The sequence below is a fragment of the Malaclemys terrapin genome, chromosome 3, assembly GCF_027887155.1.
Source record: "Malaclemys terrapin pileata isolate rMalTer1 chromosome 3, rMalTer1.hap1, whole genome shotgun sequence".
Lineage (NCBI taxonomy): Eukaryota > Metazoa > Chordata > Testudines > Emydidae > Malaclemys > Malaclemys terrapin.
In genome coordinates this window covers 95,375,870-95,398,569 of record NC_071507.1, presented here as the reverse complement: position 1 = coordinate 95,398,569, position 22,700 = coordinate 95,375,870, and the positions used below count along the sequence as shown (strand labels likewise).

Sequence of the window (22,700 nt, the reverse complement as noted above, 5' to 3'; positions counted from 1 at the left end):
AAAAGAAAATAAATTACACATGCATTCAAATGCTTACTGAGAGGGGAGCGGTGATTGGGCTGGGAATGTGGAGGAAGGGGGCTGAGTCTGCAGCTAGGGATGGGGACATTAAGGGGAATGGAGTAAATGGGAATGGGTGGTAGGTCCGGGCCTAAGATACAGGGAAATTGGGTAGCAATTAGGGGAAGAAGATGACAGGGGCTGGAGAATGTGAGAGCTAGCAGAAGATGATGTTGTTGTGAGTCTTCTCGGAGCCTGCTATGCTGAATTCTCCCCTTCTGGGGATGTGCTGAGATCTGGGGGAGTCCTACCCCTCTGCAGGGTCTGAGCCCTCTCCCTGCCCACTGTGTGTTCAGGGAGACCCTGATCCTCTTGGAGCTGAAATTTCAGGTGGGGGGAATAAAGTTAACACAAATTTTAACACCTGAAATCAAGAAAGTGAATAGTTAATAATATACACATTAACCCCAGTGTGGGGGCTGGCCCATGTGTGGGGGAGGAGCCGGGGTTGGGAGAGGGGTCGACTAGAACATAGATAGGTTGAGATTTCTTGGAACAGCCCTGTTAGCAACTATACATTGCAAACATTTCAAACCATGACCATCATCCCCATTCTACTATACAAAACAAACAGGAGGGGGGAGGAGCACTGAGGAATTACATAGCAGCCATGTGGCCTAGTGGAAAGGCCACTGAACTGAGACTATTGCTAGCTCTGTGACTGGCCTGCTGGGTGACGTTGGGCAAGCCACTTCACCTCTGTCGCTCAGCTGTAAAATGGGGATAATGATATAAAGTTCGTTGAGATCTACTGATGAAACACACTGTATGAAGGCTAGGTCTTTTGATTATTATCTGGCCACAGTAGACTATCAACTGCAAACCTCGGTGAAACAACTGCCTAAATGATCACTACCTCCTACCAACAAACATTTCTCTATTTAAAAAACTAGGAAATTAAATGGCAAAAACGACTACATCAATGCAGAGTCAAGGCTGCCCAGTGATAGTTGTGTCCTTCCAGAACATCGAGTTCAGCACAACTCAAACTTCTGAAAACCAGGACATACCAAGTTCAGGTAAACACCTATCCAACTTCAACTCTGCCCTTTTTGAGCGATGCCTCACAACACACACACTCCCACACTGACTTTTCACTGTGAAGGACAGGCTCTACCTGCACCTGTACTACACTCAAACACTGAGCCTACTTGTCCGACACAATACTACACTTGTAAAATTTAACAGCCACTTCCTATCCTTATATAACCCCTTCACCTGTACTTTCCCCCTCCCATCATTACCTCCACAGACGACCCCTGTGCCCTGCTACTGTCACCACCTCCACAATTCTGTATTGCAGAAATGCAGACCTCAAGGTACTCATGCACCTCTTTCCTTTGATGCCTCACATGAGGGGACTCAGATCCAGATCTCCTCATATCACAATCACAGCTCTTCCAAGCTATTCCAACTTCTTCTTCCGCCATGCAGAACAGCTACACCTAACGCAGCTGGAGTGTATGCAGATAATTCCCAGGGGCTATTTCCATCTTGAAAGGGGGTAGACTTAAGGTTGGCTGGGTGTTAACCTAAACTCAGTATTTTCTGGTTTTCAGAAGTTTGAGTTTTGCTGAACTCAATGTTGTAAAAGGGCACAAGCTATCACTAGGCATCCTTAACTGCCTTAACAAAAGTTTCAAATATTAAGGTTCCATTTTTTGTTGGAAGGTTATAATCCCAAGGATCTCAGTAACCAGGATATAACAGTTTCTTAACATTATGTTTAAATATTGTGCCTTTTAAAACATGTTTTGACTGTGCTTGATCATTCTTTTTGTAGGTATGTGGGTGGAAAGAGTTTCCTAGACACGCCCTCCCTCCCCACAGGTCCCACTGTCCATAATTTACCTTCTCTTCTACCCCAGCTGGCAACACTTGGGGTGGCTGGAAAAGAGCCAATATCTCAGACAGCCCCAGGATGTTTGGCTTTATCAGCTTAATCTCCCCAAAGTCTATTGCCCCTTCAAGGAGTTTACCTCCTATCCCTCTTCCTGGGGCATACTGCTTTGCTGACAGCCAGGGCACCTCTGGGAATAGTTTTTCCCATAGCTGACTCCTCCTTGGCTGGACCACCTCTGTTACCCTCAGTCTCTTGGAGGAGCAGTCTTCTTCCTGTTCACCATGGTAAATTTACCATGGTAAATTTCCCCTTTTAAGCTCCTCCTATTCTAGGCTGAACAAGCCCTGCAGGTGCACCTTGCTAGTGCAGCACAGGCCCAGAAGAGCTTCTTAGCCTCCTCCCGGAGGGTGTGTCCCTTCACATGGTAACAAAGAATAGGCCTGATTCTACTTTTCTAATTCCACAGTGATGTCACTGAAGTCACTGGAACTATTAATGGAGCCAGGTATTACTCAGTGTAATAGTTGAAGAACCAAACCATGATTATTGTTTTACCTGACAGTCAACCAGTTGAGCCTCCATGTCCATGGGTTCCTCAGAAGTAATCAAAGTGGTGTCCAAAGAGGCTCTGGTATTGAGTAGCCAATGGTCAAGCTCATCAGCTTCACAGCGATATCTCTGCAGGGCTTGCTCTTGTCGCTGTTCTTCTAGCTGCTCATTGAGTTTTTCCTAGTGGTACAATGTGGGCTGTTATTTGGGAGTCTTTTTTAGAAATACAATATAAAGCAGATGAGAGGTACCTTAAATGGCAATATAGTAGGATGTGAGAAAGGCCGTTGCAGCCAGAATGTAGAACCAAGTTTGAACCAATAACTTCTATATGCAGAATGTACAATAAAATAAAATTACCATACTATTCCATCATTAAGAGTATTCTGTCTTTTTTAAAAGAATACGGATACATTGTATGTTTCTGTCTGTCTCTCTCTCTTTCACACACAACTTCTCCAGCCATCATTTGTCCATTTTTGCATAGCAACTGGAAAATCTTATAATAGTGCTTCCACCTACAAAAAGGGTTCTTTGACACCTTGAATTCTCTATTATAAAAGGAACCAGATTCTCAGCTGGTATAAATTGGTGTAGTTCCACTGAAGTCACTGGAGCTATGTTGCTATACACTAGCTGAAGATCTGGCTCAACATTTCCATGACACATACTGAGTTCATACTTCCTCTCTATAGGTATGAGCCAAAGCCAACTGAAGTGAATGGGAATCTTTCCGTTGAATTAATTGGGTTATGGATCAGGTTCTATTGGGGCTAGGCAAATACTAGACACAGCGTATGTTAAGGATCTGGGTAGTTTTCTAGATGTTTATCTTGTTAATTTTATCTTAAAGAAGATTAATTACATGGCAGGACTGTTGAAAGAATTCTGTAGTTGGTTAGTATCTCAGCCAGAGAACACTGAATTTAACACTATTCAAGTTCTGGTTTACTTGTTAGTTACTTCCACATGTGGAGTAACATGGACATCCCACACTCATGGCAGTACAATCTGTATATCACACCGCTCTAAAAATATTTCTATATTTATATTCCTCACGGATGTAGGTAGAGCTTGCTTTCTGTACAATAAGAAGAAAAAATAGCAGAAGACAAGAGCAATAATACCCTACATTGGCTAAGCCTGTGAAATATTACACAGTAACATACTGATGTTCTTCAGTAGGTACAAACAGGACTGGAAATAATGACTGGATTCATACCGGGGGATAAATTTGCTCTGTTACTCTATAAAATCAATATTCTAGTATAACAGAGCAGTATTTGGCCTTGCATTTATGTAAAATCAGTCATAACCACTTGCCTCTTTTTATTTATTTGCTATGATCTCCTAAATGCAATCAAGCAAACATACAGCCCAGTGCTACAGAATGCAAGCTATACAGAGGGAGGTCCTCATTCTTGTTCCAGGACCTTTATGGTACATAAAAGCGTCCTAAGAGCCCTGGTTCTGGCTGAGAGGATTCTCCCAGTTCAGGCATTGTGGAGAGTTCAAAGGCTGCCTCCTAAGGACTCTTTTTCAAGTCCTGGGGTCGCAGGAGGTGTGCCGAGGGTGCAACTGCAGCACTCAGCACTACTACACACAGGGCAGCCCCAGGAGCTGCCATAATTTAGACAGGGTCCCTGGGCTAAATTATGCTGGGGGTTCCAGGATTAGGAAGCCACGTTAGCCTCCTCTCCCCTCCCCCTGGGCTGTGAGTTCTGTGCTCTGCCTCTTAGGATGTGTCTGTGCGGCAATCTGAGGTGTGACTGCTGCATGGGTAGATGTACCCACGCTAGCATGGCTAAAAATAGCAGCGAAGATGCAGCAAGATGAGCTAGCAACGTGAGTATCTAGGGTCCTGGGCATGCTTGTATAGCTCACACTTAAGTCTGTGCCACTGCATCTACATTGCTATTTTTAGCCATGCTGGTTCACGTAAAGCTTGTCTGAGTATTTCTTTTGTGAGTGTGCTGCAATCATACACACCTCTGATTGCGGTATAAACATGTCAAATGACACAGCACAACACAGAACAGAACCAAACCTTCAGTATTTAAAGTAATCTGATGTGAAAGACTGTAGCCAGATTCATAATGTGATTGCATTCTCTTATCTGCAAAACTCCGCAACATTTCTGAATGTACGCAGTTAGTAAAAAATTAAAAATGCCTTCAAGGCCTTAAACTAATTCTGTTAAAGTCAGTAGTCAGAAAAATGGAAGGGCCCATCTTCCTGCTAACTGAAAAAAGCATGTACACAATTTATTGCAAAACTCAACATAAATAGAACAGTGTATGAATGCCATTTCTTTCAAACTGTTTTGTTCCTCAGTTTTCACTCCATCCCTTAACTTCCAGCTTGGTTAGCTGGACTCCTGTGTAAGATATGTAAAGTCCTTGTCCTTAAAACATTCTAGTATCACCTTCGATCAGGGATGGGCAAAGTACAGCCCGTGGGCCACATCTGGCCCGTGGGACCGTCCTGCCCGGCTCCTGGGCTCCTGGCCTGGGAGGCTTCCCCAGCCCCTCCCCCGCTGTTCCCCCTTCCCCGCAGCCTCAGCTCGCTCGCTCCGCCGCCAGCGCAATGTTCTGGGCGTGGGGCTGTGAGCTCCTGGGGCAGTGCAGCTACAGAGCTGGCCTGACCCATCTGTGCTGCGTGGCGGCAGCAGCGTGGCTTGGCTCCAGCCGGGCAGCACGGCTGTAGTGCTGCCAGCCACTGGTGCTCCAGGCAGCGCGGTAAGGGGGCAGGGGGGATTTGATAGAAGGCAGGGTAGTGATCAGGGGGCGGGGGTGTGGATGGTGGTCAGGGGGGAAACAGGGGGTTGAATGGGAGCAGGGTCCCAGGGGGCAGTCAGGAAGGAGGGGGGGTTGGATGGGGCGGCAGGGAGTAGTCAGGGCAGGGGTTCCAGGAGCAGTCAGGGGACAGGGAGAAGGGGTTGTTGGATGGGGAAGGGGTCCCGGGGGGGCCGTCAGGAATGAGAGGAGGGGTTAGATGGGGCAGGGGTCTGGGGGGCCGTCGGGGGACAGGAAGCGGGGGTGTGTGGATAGGGCACGGGTCCCAGAGGGGCCGTCAGGGAACAGGGGAGGTTGAATGGGGCAAGAGTCCAGGGGAAGGGGCAGATAGGAGGTGGGGGCCGGGTCACGACCCCCTTCCCTAACTGGCCCTCAATACAATTTATGAAACCTGATGCGGCCCTCAGACCAAAAAGTTTGCCTGCCCCTGCCTTAGATAATACTATCTCAGTATGTGTAGCATTTACTTTATTTTACTTCTTCTGAGTTAAGTATAATATCTAGGGAATATTAAATACTGAACTAATTAAGTATTAACTAAGGCTAATTAAAAAATTTTATGCTTGACCACTGAATGGGGTGTTTTGATGCTCTTATTCCCTGCGATTAGGGACTGAATTGCTAAAAAAAATTAAACAAGGTTTGAGGAGCATTTCCTTGGTGGAAGGGAAAGCGAGAAGAAAGCAAAAATGGGGTTGGTCCAGTGTTAACTGGGAGTATTTAAGGGTGATTGGCTAATAATTCCTTAAAATGTGGTTCTACTCTGAACAGTGACTAAGAATGTCACCTTATTACACAATAGTTCTGCTTCCTGTTGGTATTAAAAATCATACCTGCTTATGTAATGATAAAAATTACAGTTTACTGCTTCCAACTACAGAGTTACATTTTGCCCCCCAGTTAACATGTACAACTCCTTTGAAGATCCCATGAAGACAATAGGGATGGGCATGTGTAGCCAAGGGTCAGGCTTTTAAAGCCTGAAAATTTTTTATTACTGGTGGTGATATGTGAGCTGGAAACTACATTGTTTGCCACCAATATCCTAGAGTGACGTTTCAGGGCTGCCAGCTCTGAACTGGAAGTCACTGAGGAACAATAAATTTGCAACCTTATATTGCAATTTTTTCAGAGCAACTTGAAGTGTGAGGAGTCAAAGGGGCGGATGTTTGTGGAAATTCTGCTTGGTGAATGGGGAGTTTTTCTAAAAATGAGAGAAGAGAAATTGGCTGATACTGAAGTTAATACACAGAGGAGGCAGAAGGAATAAAGTTGGTCCTTTGATTAGCAGGTACAGGGGAGGATTGCCTAAGAGTAAAAGGATCTCTGTGTGTTGCTTTGGCTAATGGGAGGGAAACAGAAATATCTAGTACTGTGATTATGGTGGGAACCAGGCTGGCACTTTGGTTAATGGGATGTTTGTGGTAAGTTTCTCAATGTGAAAGAATGAAAAACTGAAATCAGACTGAAGCTGAACTAAAGTTTGGGGAGAATTACCTAAAATAGAAGGGAAGGAGGAACAGAGGATCAATCAGGATAGAAGCTGGGTGGTCAGGGGGTAAGAGGAAAGTAAAAACAATTATCAACATGGCAAAAACCCAGAGAAGAGTACAGTAGCACAAGATCTCTCGTGTAGCATTTTACATACACTGAAGTACACATTGTGATATCAGCAGAGTGGAATGTTGCAGCAACTGAAGTCTTTGGAAGAAAAAATATCTTAAATGTCTATTTAAATATGCTAAAAGCAGTTTTCAGAATCAGAAATGTGGGGCAAAAAACAAAAAATCCTTTCAAAGTTCTCGTGTACCTCTAGCAGTTGTCGTTTTCCTGAAGCTTTCATTCTAATAGTGGCCATTCTCTCTGCCAGGACAGTGAGCGTGGACTGCAAAGCCAACTGATCAGCAGCATCTGCGTCCAGTGACTCTGACACCAGTTCCTCTGCTAATGATGTTTGAAGCTCACTGATTTCATCTTGTAACATCAGAATCTCATCCATCAAAGCCTATTCAAGGTAGAAGCAGACAGACAAATTGGTTAATTTCTTATTGAGAAAAAAATGTAAAGAAACATATACTAGTATAAGAAATTAAAATGGAAGTGGTCCAAGTGAGTGCAAATGTGTTAAAACAGAACTTACTGCAATGCAGTTTATCATATTTTACTCTTCAAGATCAAGGGGCTAGAAAGATTGGAGCTTTCATTTCTATGCTTATTTGGGGATCATTACACCTGTAATTTAAACGTGGATTTCAAGTATATAATTATTAGCAATCTGTAGGAAATTTTATAAGTGAGCTTGAGCTCCACAGCAAACATTTAAGGCTGTACAAAAGGTTGTCTATAGCAGACAGAGAAGACAATATTATTTGAAATATGGCTGTGACATGGGTCCATCCAGAAAATTCAATTCACCTAAAATTATAGTGGGTTTTAGTTTTAAGGAGGAACTGAAAACATCCACCCAGACACAAACATTCAGAAGACGCCTCTATGCTGCATAGGGACTTCCTTCTACCATTCCCATTTTAGAGCCCATCTTCCAGGCAAATCAGTAGGGGACGGCCCCTTGCCAGCCCCTCTGCATGGATGCGTCAGATCCAGAAAAGTTTGTTGGGCTCTAATTATAAAGAACCAAATTCTGTGTTCCTTAATTGCACAATGCTCCCATTGAAGGGAAAGGTGGCTCTTTAGACAGCTTGATACTAACTCATAGATTGCTTTGGAGATCAGGACCAGGGCTTGTACTGAATCCAGTATTTGACTGGAGTTCCTGAAGTACCTGGAGCACTCAGCTACAGTAGCTGCTAAGCAGGCAGGTTGCCACATTCTGAACTAGTATTTTGTTAAGTCTAGTTTTAATTGTCTGAAGTGTGCAGTTTGAATACTGTTCACTAACAGGACATACTGGAAGGGTTTTCCATTACAATGGGAGTTCAATTCTCTATTATGTTATTTTTGTCAGAGCATGGCTAGAAAACATATGCAACCCAGAAGAATGTCTGGGTCCAGATTTTTGCAACCTTTCTGCATCCACATCTGCATGTACAGTTTTGTTCCCACAATTATTTGGGGATGCAAATTATGTAATTTATATATCTAACAATTTGATAAACAGTCCCAGTCAGAGGCATGTCTAAATAGCAAACTGCATGTCAATTACTTTGTGAGCACAAAAAGGGAGGGTGGATTAAATGTGGGCAGATAATTAGGCCCATAATTTTTTTCCTTGGGATAAATAATTTTGAAAGGCTAAACAGAACCCATTTTTAAATACAATGACTAGCTGGGTGGGACACTGCATCTTCCTCCTTCCCACATGAAGCGGTGGGACAAGTGCGTCCTCTCTAGCATCATCTACCCTCCTACCCTATGGACTTTGTTCACTTGTGAGTGCAAATATCTCCAGGTGGCACAGGCCATCCAGATTTCTGTGGCATGGAAATTTCCCAGATTTTAATTTGAAGCTTTAAGGAGCTGAGTATGAACCCTGATAAAATGAGTCAAAAATGAAAATACTGGTATAGCCCACTGCTCTGACAGTAAAGTTGTATATGCTAAGGGAAAAATCCTACTCTGAGATCTACATGGGAGATTTCAACTCTATTATTTTGCTTCCCCTGTGCTCTTATCACTTGTGTCAAGGTTAGAAATGTGCACGGAGGAAGATCTGTTGCGTGGCTATCAGAACAAAATGGTTATTATACAGTCTTATTATTTCAGAGCCTCATTTCCTAAGATAACCATCATCTGTGCTTATAACAAGCCAAAAATCAGAATGAAACTGATTAAAATACACCCAAACTAGTTATAGTCTTCTCTTCCCTTAACTGGCCAAATGCTGCACTGACTGACACACTGTGCTTTGCTGAAAACGATGGTCTAGCCCCTCTCTCTCTTTTTTTTTTTTTTTTTTTTTTGAGTCACTTTGTAAATCTTGTCCTATCGCCATAACAGAGGGGAATTTAAGAGGAGAAGCAGTCTGCAGGGAGCTCTTTCCTAAATAAAAAAATTACATTTTAAAGCAACGTTTCGATCAGCCTGCATGTTTTTGTGGAGCATTCCGTGAGTAATACAGCCATTTAATTCAACAAAAGCTGTAGCTAGTTAGTTTTACCTGATGTGCAGCCATCTGGCTCTCTGGGCTCTTGCCAGGTTCCAAACTTTCATTCAGCTTCACCTCAATGGTCTCCATTTTTGTGGATATGGACTGGAGTGAGTCTTGGTATTTCTGCTGGCGTTCAAGAGCTTCATAGAGGGTGCGCTGCTTTTCACTTATCTAAAGAAGAAAGAAAGCTGTAAGCAGATATTCTGTCTCCTGAAGTAAGTTTTTGCTCATTCCTCTCTTCTCCCTCCTACATCCATGGTTTTCATGGGACACTAAGCCAAGAGCTTGGTCTGCAATACCAGTTTTTAAGAATATAAATTATATAGCAAAACAGTCATACTAAGGATGTTTAGTCACTGTTGGCCAAATTCTAGTTTCTATGCCTAACCCCCCTTATTTTAATAAAAGGGTGAAAACTAAACACATTTCTCCTGCCACATTCTGGGCTGTATGTACACAAACATGCCATGTGCATAAATTGCTACAGGCATGGTTCCACATTCCACATAATAGCTACTCTGTCTCTAGCAAGAATTCGAATTAATACCACGTAAGTGAAACTCCGGGGAAAAGTGTATAGCATGGGCTATGTTTGTACATTACTGGATAACTGGGCTTTGCTGCTGTGCATAAATACGTCAGGTTGATCCAGTCCTTCTCAGGATATACCTATATTGCAATCAGAGGTGTGCCTGCAGCCAGGGCCGGCTCTGGCTTTTTTGCCGTCCCAGGCAAAAAAGCCTCCTGCTGCCCCCTCTCGCCGCCCCCCCCAAGCGTGGCAGGGGAGGGCACCGAGCCCGGCCGCAGGCCGCTCTCCCCAACCAGCCGGAGCTCCGGGGGGAGGGCAGCTAACTGGCCGGGGCTCCGCTCTCCCCGGCAGCCAGAGTGCCAGGAGGAGGGCGGCGAGCCCATCACGGCTCCGCTCTCCCCGGCGGCCAGAGTGCCGGGGGAGGGTGGCGAGCCCACTGCGGCTCCGCTCTCCCCAGTGGCCAGAGCCGGAGCACCGCACTGCGCTGCCCCCCTCCAGGTGCCGCCCCAAGCACAAGCTTGGTGGGCTGGTGCCTGGAGCCGGCCCTGACTGCAGCTTGGGTAGGCAAACTCGCATTAGCTTTAATCCAGCTGGCGCCGCTAAACATAGCAATGAAGACTTGGCAGCGTGGGCTTTTGTGTGAGCTGCACAAACCTGCCAGGAACCCTGGGTGTGTACTCACATTCCTCACGTGTGCCAAGGTCCACGGCACTGTGTCCTCACTTCTGTATTTAGCTGCACTAGCTAGATCAAAGCTAGCCTGGGTATACCTACATGAGCTACCATCATACCTCTGAATGTAGTGTAGACATATCCTCAGAAACAGGATCCCTGGACTTTCTCTGCCATCCCATACAGGATGTGTGGATTTTTGTGCAGGGTTATTTCAATTCATAGTTGGAATAAAGTCCTGTGGGCTTAGAACAGATTGAAATAATTTTTTTTCCTTAGCATGCTTAGAATGTCACTTTGGATGGTACATGCCCATCTTTACTCAAGCCTCCTTTGGAACGGTATACCTTCAGTCACAGAACTATCAAAGAAGAATTTGGGCATTAATGATAGTTGGTGTTTCTAGAGGGAGCTATCATCATTTATGACTTACTCACATTTTCTGGCTTACAAATGGCCTTATTTTGCAACAGACTTTCAAAAAGTAGGGCTTAAATAAGTAGGGAAAATGGCATAATATAGACCAACTGCAAGTAATGTATACACACCTACCTCCCCCCCTCCCCGCAGTGCAAGTAAGTAGGGTAAATGCCAGGATGTGCAGCAAAAATAGGGATAATATTGAACCTGGCTTTGGCACAGTTGTTAATTGAATCAGAGTCTCCACAAATCTCTCCTCAAAACTCACCTTTGCCATACTGCCTACAAACACTTGAAAATGGGCGGACAGCTATTACACTGTGACCACTGGCCATCATACCAAGCACAATCATATGTTCCCCATCTGTTTGCTGTGTTCACCCATTGTCTCTCAGACTTAGAGTGTCAATTCTTTGAGGTAGGGGCTATCTTTGCATTGCACTGCTTAGCACAAAGGGGCCCTCAATTCCTCATTGGGGCATCTACATGCCACAAATAAATAATAATAAGCCCCAATGGAGGTGATGGAGAGAATAGGGCTTCCCCACATGCACTCCCTGCTAAGCTCTTGAGTGCAGACACTCAGCCACAGGGTTCCCTCCAAGATTCAGCATCTACCGTTCAGACACCTATTTCCACACCAGTAGTGAATCAGAAGTACCTATGCAAATCATGCCCTTGTGTGTTCTCCGATAGTCCATCATCCTCATTCACTCTGGCCACAGCCTGCCTTTATCGTATATATGCAGCATGGTATAATACCATGTGGGACTGGCAGTTCTTGTTGCCACATGAATGCCAGCATTTAGGCCAAAAAGCATTGAGAAGTATTATGTAGAGCAGCACCTCTGAGGTAAATGAGTTGTTTGCATTTTACTCCTACGAAATGGACATACCACAGGTCAGTTTTGATACCTCTACATTCAAGGACTTACCACATTCTTCAGTGTTTCCCAAGAACGCTGCAAATCATCCAGTTTGGCATTGGCAGCTGACTCTAAGCCTGGCTCATAGAACTCCTGAGTGGATGATGTGCTGGGCTGAATCTTGGCAGCTTCTGTCTGCAACTGTTCAGCAGATAAGGCTTGATAATAAGCAATGTCCTACGAGCATCAAGCACAACATTGCACTTTCAAAACAAAAAAATATACCACCTTGCTGTAATTATATTCCCTTAACAGCTACTCTAGGATATAAATCTATGGACAGCCAAGATGTTTTTTTTTTTTTTTTAATAAACAAACATACAAACATTAAAATGTGGTGCACAGTGGTTTAAGCAAAACTGCTGACATACGGTTTGGAGCTCTACCATGGTGGAGAAGGGAGCACTTGGGAGAGAACATGATGTGTTTTTGCCTTATTGTCTTTGAGCTAAAGGCCAGGAGGGCAACTCAAGTCTGAACAGAGGGGGAAAAGCCAAGGCTGGAGAGCTAGAATTGGGAGTCAAATGTGAGGAGATGACAGTCAAAGCTATGAGAGTGGATGAGATCACTCAGGAATAAGGCGTAGAAGTGGCAAAGAACGTAGCCCCAAGGGACTGTGACAGAAAGAGGGAAGGGGAGGAGGAGTCACCAAGGGAGACACTGAAGGAGCGGTTAGAGAGATAGGAAGAGAAATCAGTCAAACAAGCAATCCAGACTCCTCCATATTGTGTGAGCACATCCTTTCCTAAACTTTGGGAGGCTGAGGCTCCACTCGGGAAAATGAAACCAATCACACCTACCCTGCAATGTATTGTTAAATGTCAACCCACTTTGATTGTAACAATTTGCCCCCTTCCCTGGTATGCAGCACACTTTGGGAAATACTTTGCTAGTGTAAGCAAAGCAGACAGTGTAACTGGCTGCGAACGACAGTTAAAATGATAGGTTAGTGTCTGAAAGGTACAAAGAAACAGACATACATTGAGCAGAAGTAGGAGAAATAAGTGATGCTTTTAAAATATCCTTCAGTTTTTATAACCTAGGGGGTCACCAATAACCCAGGTAAAGAGTTCCTTTGAACTAGAAGGGGTCAAAACCTGTGTTCCCTAACCAGCCAAAATTCCCACTCAATTCAGTGGGAGTTTTGACTGAATTTGGAATAAAGGGCTACAGGATATAGTCCATGACTTTTAACCTGGTGTCTCCCATAAAACAGTTAAAGATTGATTTTGATCTCATTTATTATACACCAGTTCAACAATTACTGATTACTTTATTGGTATCGCCTTCGGTAGAGTTACTCCTGATTTACATCCATATAACCTAAACCAGGGTTCAGGTCCATTATTTCACATCATATCTTTTTCTAATGGCTTGGCCCCAGTCCTTCAGAGAGCTCCACACTGATAGACTCCTGTCCCCATGTAGAGCCCCACCTGAATTCCATGAGACTGCATTCAGGCGCAAAGATCTGCCTCTGCAGAGCTCCGTGTGGGATCCAAGTCTTAGATTTCAAAGGAGTAGCTAAATAAATAAGCTTGAGAAATCATTTACAAAAATAAATATGGGGCCATGCTGTGTCCTCTATTTGTAATCATTTGAGGGAATTCAGTTGAATTCAGTGGGGAATTCTGCTTAAATATGGAGGAAACATAACCATGGTAATATGTATTTTTAATTGTGTCATATTTATTGGTAATAACAAATGTTATTTAATTAACAAAATTCTTATTTTTGAACATTTAATGTATAGTAATAAGCCTGAAAATAGTATAGAAGAGTATGAATTTAGAAATAAGGGACTGAAACTATGTGTTGTATCTCATGAAGGCAACAGCTCCTTGTTGCCAAAGGACATTTCTATTTATTTGTACACATACATGAGTTAGATATATTCCATTTTTGAAATTACGGTTTAATATCACAGAATATTGTAGAAATGTTTTCCTTCTTTTCCTCATAAGGATTTGGAATATCTTCTGATCAGTTAGGAATGAATATATTGCTGGCTCACATGTTACAAAGCTCAAGCTGAAACTTGGCATGCAACATGGGAACAATTTATTTTTTAATCTAAAACAAATGGTTTAGTCCTTTCTTGAATAGCTGATGAGCAAATAAAGAAATAAGTAAAAATGGACAAAATTGTTCAAATGTTTGTGGAAAGTTATCGTAGTACAGAGCACAAGCATAGCTGAGTCAAAGTCACTTCAAAATAACTGAAGTCCTGACTCTGCCATCTATGCTCATACTGGTAAGTAGTCATCATATCTTCTCTCCTGTCAGGGAGATGAGATCTGTCCAACTAAGGTACTTATAGGCCCCCATTTCTATAGCCTCACAATCTTTTAATGCATTTAGCCTCAACACCCTGTGACGTAGGGAAATACTATCCCCATTTTACAGATGGGGAACAAAGTTACTATGTGACTTGCCTAGCTTCACATTGGAAGTCTGTGGTGGAGCAGGGACTTGAACTCAGGTCTCCACTGGACCTTCCTGCCTACCTGCATAGCCTTGACAGCTGACTTATTTCTGAGACTTTCTAATGATGGTTTCAGGATGAAGGACTTGATGTTAAAGATAAGGAAGGATGGAGAGGGAAAACTGAACTGAACTGAACCAGTCCCTTTCCCCCTTTTAGTAAATACTACGCGTTCACAGTGCGTCAGCTGCTGTTGTCAGATTTCAGTAGTGACAGAGAGGTGGGAAGGAAGGAGAGAAAGATTTAAGCACAATCAATCTTGGCAGGGTTTTCCGGTTAGTGTGTATTTTTGGTGTGCTTTATATATAAAAAATTCTTTCCCTGCACAGGGATGGAAGTCTAACATCACCTCCTTTTTCCTCTGTGGAAACTGTCCAAAAGCAAGAGCAGCACTGATGCTTCCTTATGATGTTTCCCCTATTTAAGGGTGGGGGTGGGAGGATATTTTGGTTTCATAATGAATCTGACAAGGGCTGTTGTCTAGATTTCATGAGGGTGAGAGATGATGAAGGTTTGTTAACTAAGTCCTGGACAGGGAGAGAAAATGTTAACTGTGGCCCGGTGTTGGTGCTGGATTACAAGACTCGTTGTAGCCAGAATGGGTGCGTGTCAACCCTTCAGCTTTCCCAGTTCAAGCCCTGCCCCGCTTTTAGATCTAAAAAATTGCACCAAATGAAAAAAAAATGTTGAATAAAGAATAAGTACAAGAAATTTCAAGCCAAAAGGGGCTTTCTGTTATTGCTTCCTCCTTCATAGCTGCAGTGCATGCTAGCATGCTGATATACGGTCTGTGTTTATATCACAGACATACAAACAAAAGACCGATTCAAGTAAGAGTCTCTTTATGAATAACATACACACAATATTAGGATGTATTCCCATGAGGTGTGGAGTGCTTTGAATCCAGTGTGGAGCATCTCCACACCCACTTGCTTCAGTGGGAGTTGAGCATCTCACAGAACTGGGCCTATGAGGAACAAACTATTTGCTTAATTTCCTTATGTTTCAAAACAAATTGCATGACGCGGTTGCTATCTGTTACAGAAACTTTGTACACCGTAAGAACTTTTAAAATCCTTTGGGGGGTTAAAAAGTATGCTTATACCCATATTTAATATTTTTGGTGTTGTTCTCCTTTAGTTCTGATCTCTTTAGAGCAGCCCTAAGGGCTGCTGTGTTTAGTGAGCAACTGATATAATTTTTTTTTTAAAATGTACAAGTGTCAATTTACCGCAATCCTAGGTTTTGGGACATCTTTTTAGTATTTATACACTTGTATTTTAGTCAATTATAAGTAGTATCTTGGCATTGCCATTGTTATGCTCATGACCTGTGATATTAAGAACAGCCCAAAGGCAGAGGACAAAAGGCACCCAGATAGCGGTGATGAACAGCAGCTAGCTTAACCAGTTCATGTGTACCGCGCTTCTTTAATGTCATGAAATTTACCTGGTAAGTGTAGTGCAAGGCATCAATGAAAAGCTCATGACTCACTGCTTACTAACATCTTTGTGTAATGTAGGTGCAAGCAACTGATGCAGTTATGGACATAAACTGAAATTATAATTCTTAACATATGTTTGCCAGCCAAGCAGAAATTACCCCAGCCTAGGAAAGAAATGTGGTTTCCCCCACCTGGGAGTTACTTCCATAGTATTTTGAAAGACAATGATAATGTATTTACATGTACTGTAAACAGACTCACCAAGCTAACAAGTGGCAGAGGCAAACCACACATTATCACAGCAGGGGAGGAAACTGACAATCACGTGTTCATTCATTTGAAGTGGAGGGGGGAGGAACTAAAAAAATTTGCATTGTAGTAGACATCTCCAGCAGAGGAAGAATCATCAGGAAACTTCCTTCAAGACAGACTCCATTTTGCCTACCTTCCAGCTGGATAGACACTTATCTGGAGGTATTCTTCAGAAGAATCAATTTCAAAAGATTCACGGGACTATAAAAGAGAGGGGCTAAGAAACCCCAAGTTATCTTTCATCTAAGAAGACAAAAGGTACCAGCCCTTTGACTTTGGGAGCTAGATCCTGATCGGAGTTTGGTCAGCCATCTTGAAGGAAAGGTGTACTGAGGATTTTACCTAGAACCAAGTCGAGCTTGTTAAGTTTTAGTTACTTGAAAATGTTTTATCTTTATTTCTCTTGTAACCATTTCTGACTTTAAACCTTATACTTGTACTCATTTACATCTCTCTTAATTAAATAAACTTGTTTTATTTTTAATCTAAACAGTCCAATGCTGTGTTTAAACTGAAATGTTTGGTAACTCCAATAAAAATAGCAAACTCTTGAATACTGATTCTTCAAGGAGCAACAAAGTTTAATGTTCCTCTGATTGTTCCAGGAAAAGGCTGGACATTTCAGAACACATGTTTTGGGACAATGTGGGGCTAGAGAGAACGTGGAGTAACTTTACCACTCGTTAACCAAGGTTGGTGGAGACCAGTGGAAGTCTGTGGTATTGCAGGCAGGATCCAAAGCATTGGACCAGAGCTGCCTAATACATGGACATAAAGTGCATGCATTTTTTTTTCCAAACAGAGCAGGAGACTGAATTTTATTTGACTTTCGTAGTGCATATAGTAACACAGCAAATCTAAATTGTTTGCTAAAGCATACAGTCTTCAATGCAATGATTACACTGAAATAATCACTGGATATAAATGAAAATGAACAACCAACAGCAGCTTAATCATCATGATGCTTGTTGCTGACTGTGGGTGTCCCAGGCAGAGAGCCACAGTACAGGGGGTTACAGGGTAAGAAGTGATACAACTCTTCACTGTTCGGGATTGCACTCCAGGATGAGACATGATCTTGTTTCTATTTTCACCAGTAGTTTGTAGCCTTTTAGCAAGGGATCTCCCATAACTTTATAAAACTGAATCCAATTAAACAGACCTTTGGGGCCAGATTGTGGTTGGCACCGTGCAGGTGTGAAAAAGTACCCCTTTTGTAATAGGTCCATGATGTTTAATAGGGATGAAACCAAGGGACCGTTACAGAAACTTAAGTAGGATCTATAAAAATTACTCAAAAATATTTATAGAAACTAATTTTCTCCTCTCTAGAGGTTAAACTGAAACATCCTATAGAATACTACTCGTGTGTGTGGGGTGGGGGGAGGATTCTGTATTGAATTCTATAAGGTGGCTATTACATTCTATAGCTGTGGTTCTCAACCAGGGGTACATGTACCCCTGAGCATAGGAAAACGTCTTCCAGGGGGTACATCAACTCATCTAGATTCATCTAGATATTTGCCTTGTTTTACAGCAAGCTACATAAAATGCACTACTGAAGTCAGTACAAACTAAAATTTCATACAGACGATGACTTGTTTATACTGCCCTACTATACACTGAAATGTAAGTAAGTACAATATTTGTATTCCAATGGATTTATTTTAGAATTATATGGTACAGAAGCTCCCCGACTTACACAAGCGTTCCGTTCCTTGCGTAAGTCGAATTTTGCGTAAGTCGGGAACGTATCTCCAACAATTATGAAAAAAAAAATAAAAGAAAAGCTTACGGAACTTTTTCCATAAGTCTGGATTTCCGTAAGTCGGGTTTGCGTAACCCGGGGAGCGTCTGTATAAATGAGAAAGTAAGCAATTTTTCAGTACTAGTGTGCTGTGACATTTTTGTATTTTTTTTGTCTGATTTTGAAAGCAAGTAATTTTTAAGTGAGGTGAAACTTGGGGGCATGCAAAACAATTCAGACTCCTGAAAGGGGTACAGTAGTCTGGAAAGGTTGAGAGCCACTGGTCTATAGGACTCTTCCATAATCAGTGGAAGGGTACCAAGAAGCTTCCTGTCCTATATTTCCCTCCTGTCTAGTACTAGCACAACTGCATAGTATTCCTTCCAAGTGCCTTGGGCATAAGCTATCCTCAAAAAGCTGGCTGACTGAGCAAGGAAGGGGGTTGTACACTATCCTGTTATAAGTGGTAGCACAGCAGACACACTACCTCTATGCCGGTTGTTAGAGAGACATCATGCCTCTCCTGAAACGCAACATTTCCTGATGTAGAAATAATGTATCCAGTGTTCAATGATTCCACTGTGGTTCGCCCGCTCCATACGGTCCACAGTGAGGGGCAGTAATTAACTACTACCAAACTGGGACAGCAGATCTAGAATGGTAGCTTTTGATTAGTGTTTTTGATACCACAGACCGGACTAGCTGCCTTTCTAAACTGGGAGGTCTCAGGGACCAGCGCTGGTCCACAGACCAGTTGTTGAGAAACACTGCCCTACATGATCACTGCAGTGAAGTGCTCTTACCTAGACTTCTCCATTTAAAAGGATTCCATCTTTAAACTGAAAAAGCGTAGACATTTACTTCCTTAAGAGGCACTGGAAAATCTCTCTCTCTCTCTCTCTCTCTCTCTCTCATCGAGCTATTGCTAAAACCTTATTTAACCAACTATGAAATATCTCCAGGCTGATAGTTGTAGGGGAGAGACCTCAATATTGATGCAAAAATATTATTAATTTTATCATTAAACTTGCCTGTGCCTTTAGTGAAGCTTACAATATATTTTTAAATTACTTTCATACATATGATGCTTGGAGAAAAGTACCTCACATGCATATATTTTTGTTTACTAAATTATTTTAAATATTCAAGCTAACCAAAGAAATTTGGGGAGGCTTCTACTTTAAAGCTCCCAAGGATGATAAACATGGCTTTATGGCTAAGAAGATTTTATGACCCTAAGAGTGTTTATGCAAATTCGGAAAAGCTGTGTTTTAAAATTTACCTTGCTTTAACTTTATATTATTTTCACTTGTGCTATATTTAAAAGATCTAGTTTTTACTGAAATTTGTGCTTTGTACAAAATATTTAAAAGCAGTTTAACAAACAATTGTAATTCTAAGGAGTGTGGGTCACGAAACAACGAAGTATGTAAAACATTTATGTTTTAGGAAAATGAATGCAGGGTGATGTTGTCAGAACAATAAATCCAAAGGTAAAGAGGGCTTATTGTTCTGACAACACCACCCTGCATTTGGTTTCCTAAAATGTAAATGTTTTACATATTTTGTTGTTTCGCGAACCATTTATTTCCAAAGAAAAACCCTTCTTGTGTTTTAAAGCTTTAGGAAAAAAAACCCCAAGTGTAGTTAGAGATATTTTATACTTTTGTTTGTTTCTTAAATGTTAAAATGGCAAACATTCTGTGAAATGCATATGTTAGTAAATGCAAAGCTTCTAATATCACTGCTATATAAATGGTAAAAAACTTGATGTACCAACATGGAATCTAAGGACCTTGCTAAACTAATTACTAATGCAGGAAGCCATTTATGTACAGAAAAGGGATTAATTAATACTGGCAGTGTACATAAAATCCCTCCCCCAAGTCTCTGGAAGACAAGAATCATCTCTCCAAAAATTGTTATGAGTCAGTTTTTTAATTATTAAAAAAAAGATATAAAAATTTAGATAATTCTTAAAGACTGTTTTGAGAATTAAAACCTTGTATATAAGGAACAGGAGTGTCTGGACTTTTTGAAAACAGAATTTAATTTCCTGTCAAAATCTAATGAAATTGAAAGAATATCTCAGAAAATGGATTCAATAAATTAAGTTAAAACTAACTTTAACAGTTATTTGATACTTTCCCACCATAAGAAGAACAAAGGTAATTAAAGAATGTTGCATATTCATTAGGCAGACTGCATACCCAGAACTGAAGGTGTCACCTAAGCCAACCCCCAAGGCTCGGAGCCAGTGAAAGGGTAACAGCAACCAACTCTGCATCTAAACAAGGCAGAAAGAGGTATGTTTTCCTATAATTTCATTAAAATAGGAAGGAGAAGGGTATAAAAAACTGAAGTGAGCACCACAGGCAAACACCCTATGCTATCCCGCTTTGAGAGCAAACACTCCACAACTCATCCTGTCCATCTCTACTAGCAAGCTGCCACAGACAGATAAGAAAAACAGAGAATATTCAAGAAGAAACTAACTCAAGGAAAAGCTCCCCAAGACTTGAACATGGATAGTGAGAGAAGGTTAACTAAGTCACAGCCAAAAGATTAGATTTAAACTCTTGTTGTGATTTGATTGGGATATGAAATTGCTGTTGTAATGTAAAATACTAACAGTTTCTCCTGTTAATCACTTGCATGGTTAGACCATGTGTTCCTGGAGCAGAAACAAGGGCTAAACCTTGTTAAACTGAGAATTAGTGGAATTTAACTGGATTTAAGATTCTTAATATATATAATTGGCCTGTCTCTTTATTTCTGTAATAATAATACAACCATGATTAATAATTGTGATTATTTTCCTTAGTCTTTATCATGGTGTCCACTGAGATATGCAAGAGAACCTTTGGGACTAAAATAGGGGGAGCAGTACGAGAAACAGAGTTGGCCTACCATTTCATGTTTCCTCTGGACTAAATATTTCCAGTAATTTTTAAAAGAAAATTACATGGTGTCCAACAACTAAAATTACCCCCTTTCTACCGCACATAGTGTTGACCAGAAAGATTTAGCCCATGTCTACATGGGCTAAATGTCTACATGGTATGTCAATCCACACTGAAGAGGTGGAAATTCTAGTGCACATTAGCGTGTTGCACACTAACTGGTCTGCATGGATTTGCTGGCATGCATTAAAAGTTCCCTCATGTGTGTAAATGTAGTCACAATTCAAACAGCACTACTTTAACATGCACTAAGGAACTTTTAGTGCACACTAGCAGGGTCCACACATATTGAAGAAAATTTACGCCCCTCTAGTACAGACTAAACCACCATGTAGACAAGCCCTTAGAATTATTCTGTAAAAGCCTTCATTTCTTTCAAGGTTAGATTACTACAATTTCCTGGAGTTCCTGCTCAGTTTCTAGGATGCAGCAGATCACACTCTCCCAGGAACACTGCTCTCTTAGCATATTACTCTCATTTAAAAATCTTTACTTTAGCTCCCTGTAAAGTTTTGCATGGACTATAAATTATTTTACTTACATTTAGGACCAGAATTGCTGCAGTCTGGCATATTTAGCCTATCTTCTCTCCTTGTACATTCCTAGACATTTATTATGATCTGAACTGGCAAGGTTATTTAGCTTGTTTAGGTTATAAACTCATGTGAATAGGAACCTAAGCATTTTGTAAGTAACCCACTTGATTGTGGAACTTTCCTCCTTTTATTGCTTAGATCATCCAGTTTGTTTCAACACTTATCACCAGACTGAAGAAACCTATGTCTGCTGATGCTTTTATCTATCCTGACATAACCAATAATTTTACTGCTTTTAAGGGCTCAGTGACATTTTGTGAAAGACACTGTGTAAATATATTTTCTACCTACTAAGTTAGGTTCTACAACTTTTGTACTTCTTATTCCAATTCTTGAGGTAATAGAATTTCTCACTGGACTTTCATTGTTCTTTGAGCTGTCTACATTGCTAACTTGATTTTCATTCTTAGAAGAGAATTTTAGTGAACTGACATTGAATTGCATTGTGTTCATTACCAATTGTATTGTGTTCATTATCTGTCCTTGTAGATGTTTCACTGTTTGTTTCAATAACATGGCCTTCAGAGTCTTCTGCTGAACAATGGAACTGCCTTTCCACTGCAGGCAAGCTTCACTGGGAACTATCCTATTGTGTTAGTGTAATATGACTTTAAAAAGCTCCTGGATTATTAAATCCCTTTGTTTGACTTTCTTTCTTCATATGGCTTGTCACTGATAATTGCCTTATTTTTATGTTTGTTCTTGTCTTAGCCAGTACAGCAGAATCATTTTATATTTAGCAATAACTTCAGAAATACATGCATCTTTGAAAGAAATTGTGTGAAGCTTAGAAGAGTTTTAGCAAATACCATAACTATACTTAAAAAGAAAAAATAACATGATATTTCTTTGGTACTGAACTTAAAGAAATACATGGTCAAGGAAAGCTTCATGTCTTCAGTTACTCAACTCCATACATACTTAGCCACAAAAACAATAAAGAAAAACACTGTTTAGACATGAGGAATAAAAATCAGATATTGAAGTCAATGGAGTTGAGACTACTCATACACACTGCATATATGCATCTATGTACATGATATTGAAAGCACAAACAATAAACCAGCCTACCAAGAAAAACAAGTGTGATGTACACCAGGTCACATGAATACCAGAAGTCTCAGTTCTCCTCTCTGTTTACATATGTGACCCCAGTGATTTCATGGGGTTTGAACAGTTATAATTGAAAACAGAATTTGACCCAAAGTGTACAATGAACACAATCCCCAGCAAAATAGATCACAGTTGATA

The 22,700-nt window shown here is 41.4% G+C and overlaps 1 protein-coding gene across 1 annotated transcript in view; it reads right to left on the bottom strand.

Annotated features, from left to right (window-relative positions):
- The window catches only part of LOC128833814 (nesprin-1-like), a 161,728-nt gene that overhangs the window by 130,693 nt on the left and 8,335 nt on the right, over positions 1 to 22,700 (bottom strand). The window contains exons 6-9 of the mRNA XM_054021965.1: positions 11,912 to 12,079; positions 9,365 to 9,526; positions 7,058 to 7,252; positions 2,459 to 2,632 (exon numbers count right to left, since the gene is read on the bottom strand). Of these exons, the coding sequence (XP_053877940.1) occupies positions 2,459 to 2,632; positions 7,058 to 7,252; positions 9,365 to 9,526; positions 11,912 to 12,079 (699 nt within the window). The remainder of the gene's footprint in view (positions 1 to 2,458; positions 2,633 to 7,057; positions 7,253 to 9,364; positions 9,527 to 11,911; positions 12,080 to 22,700) is intronic.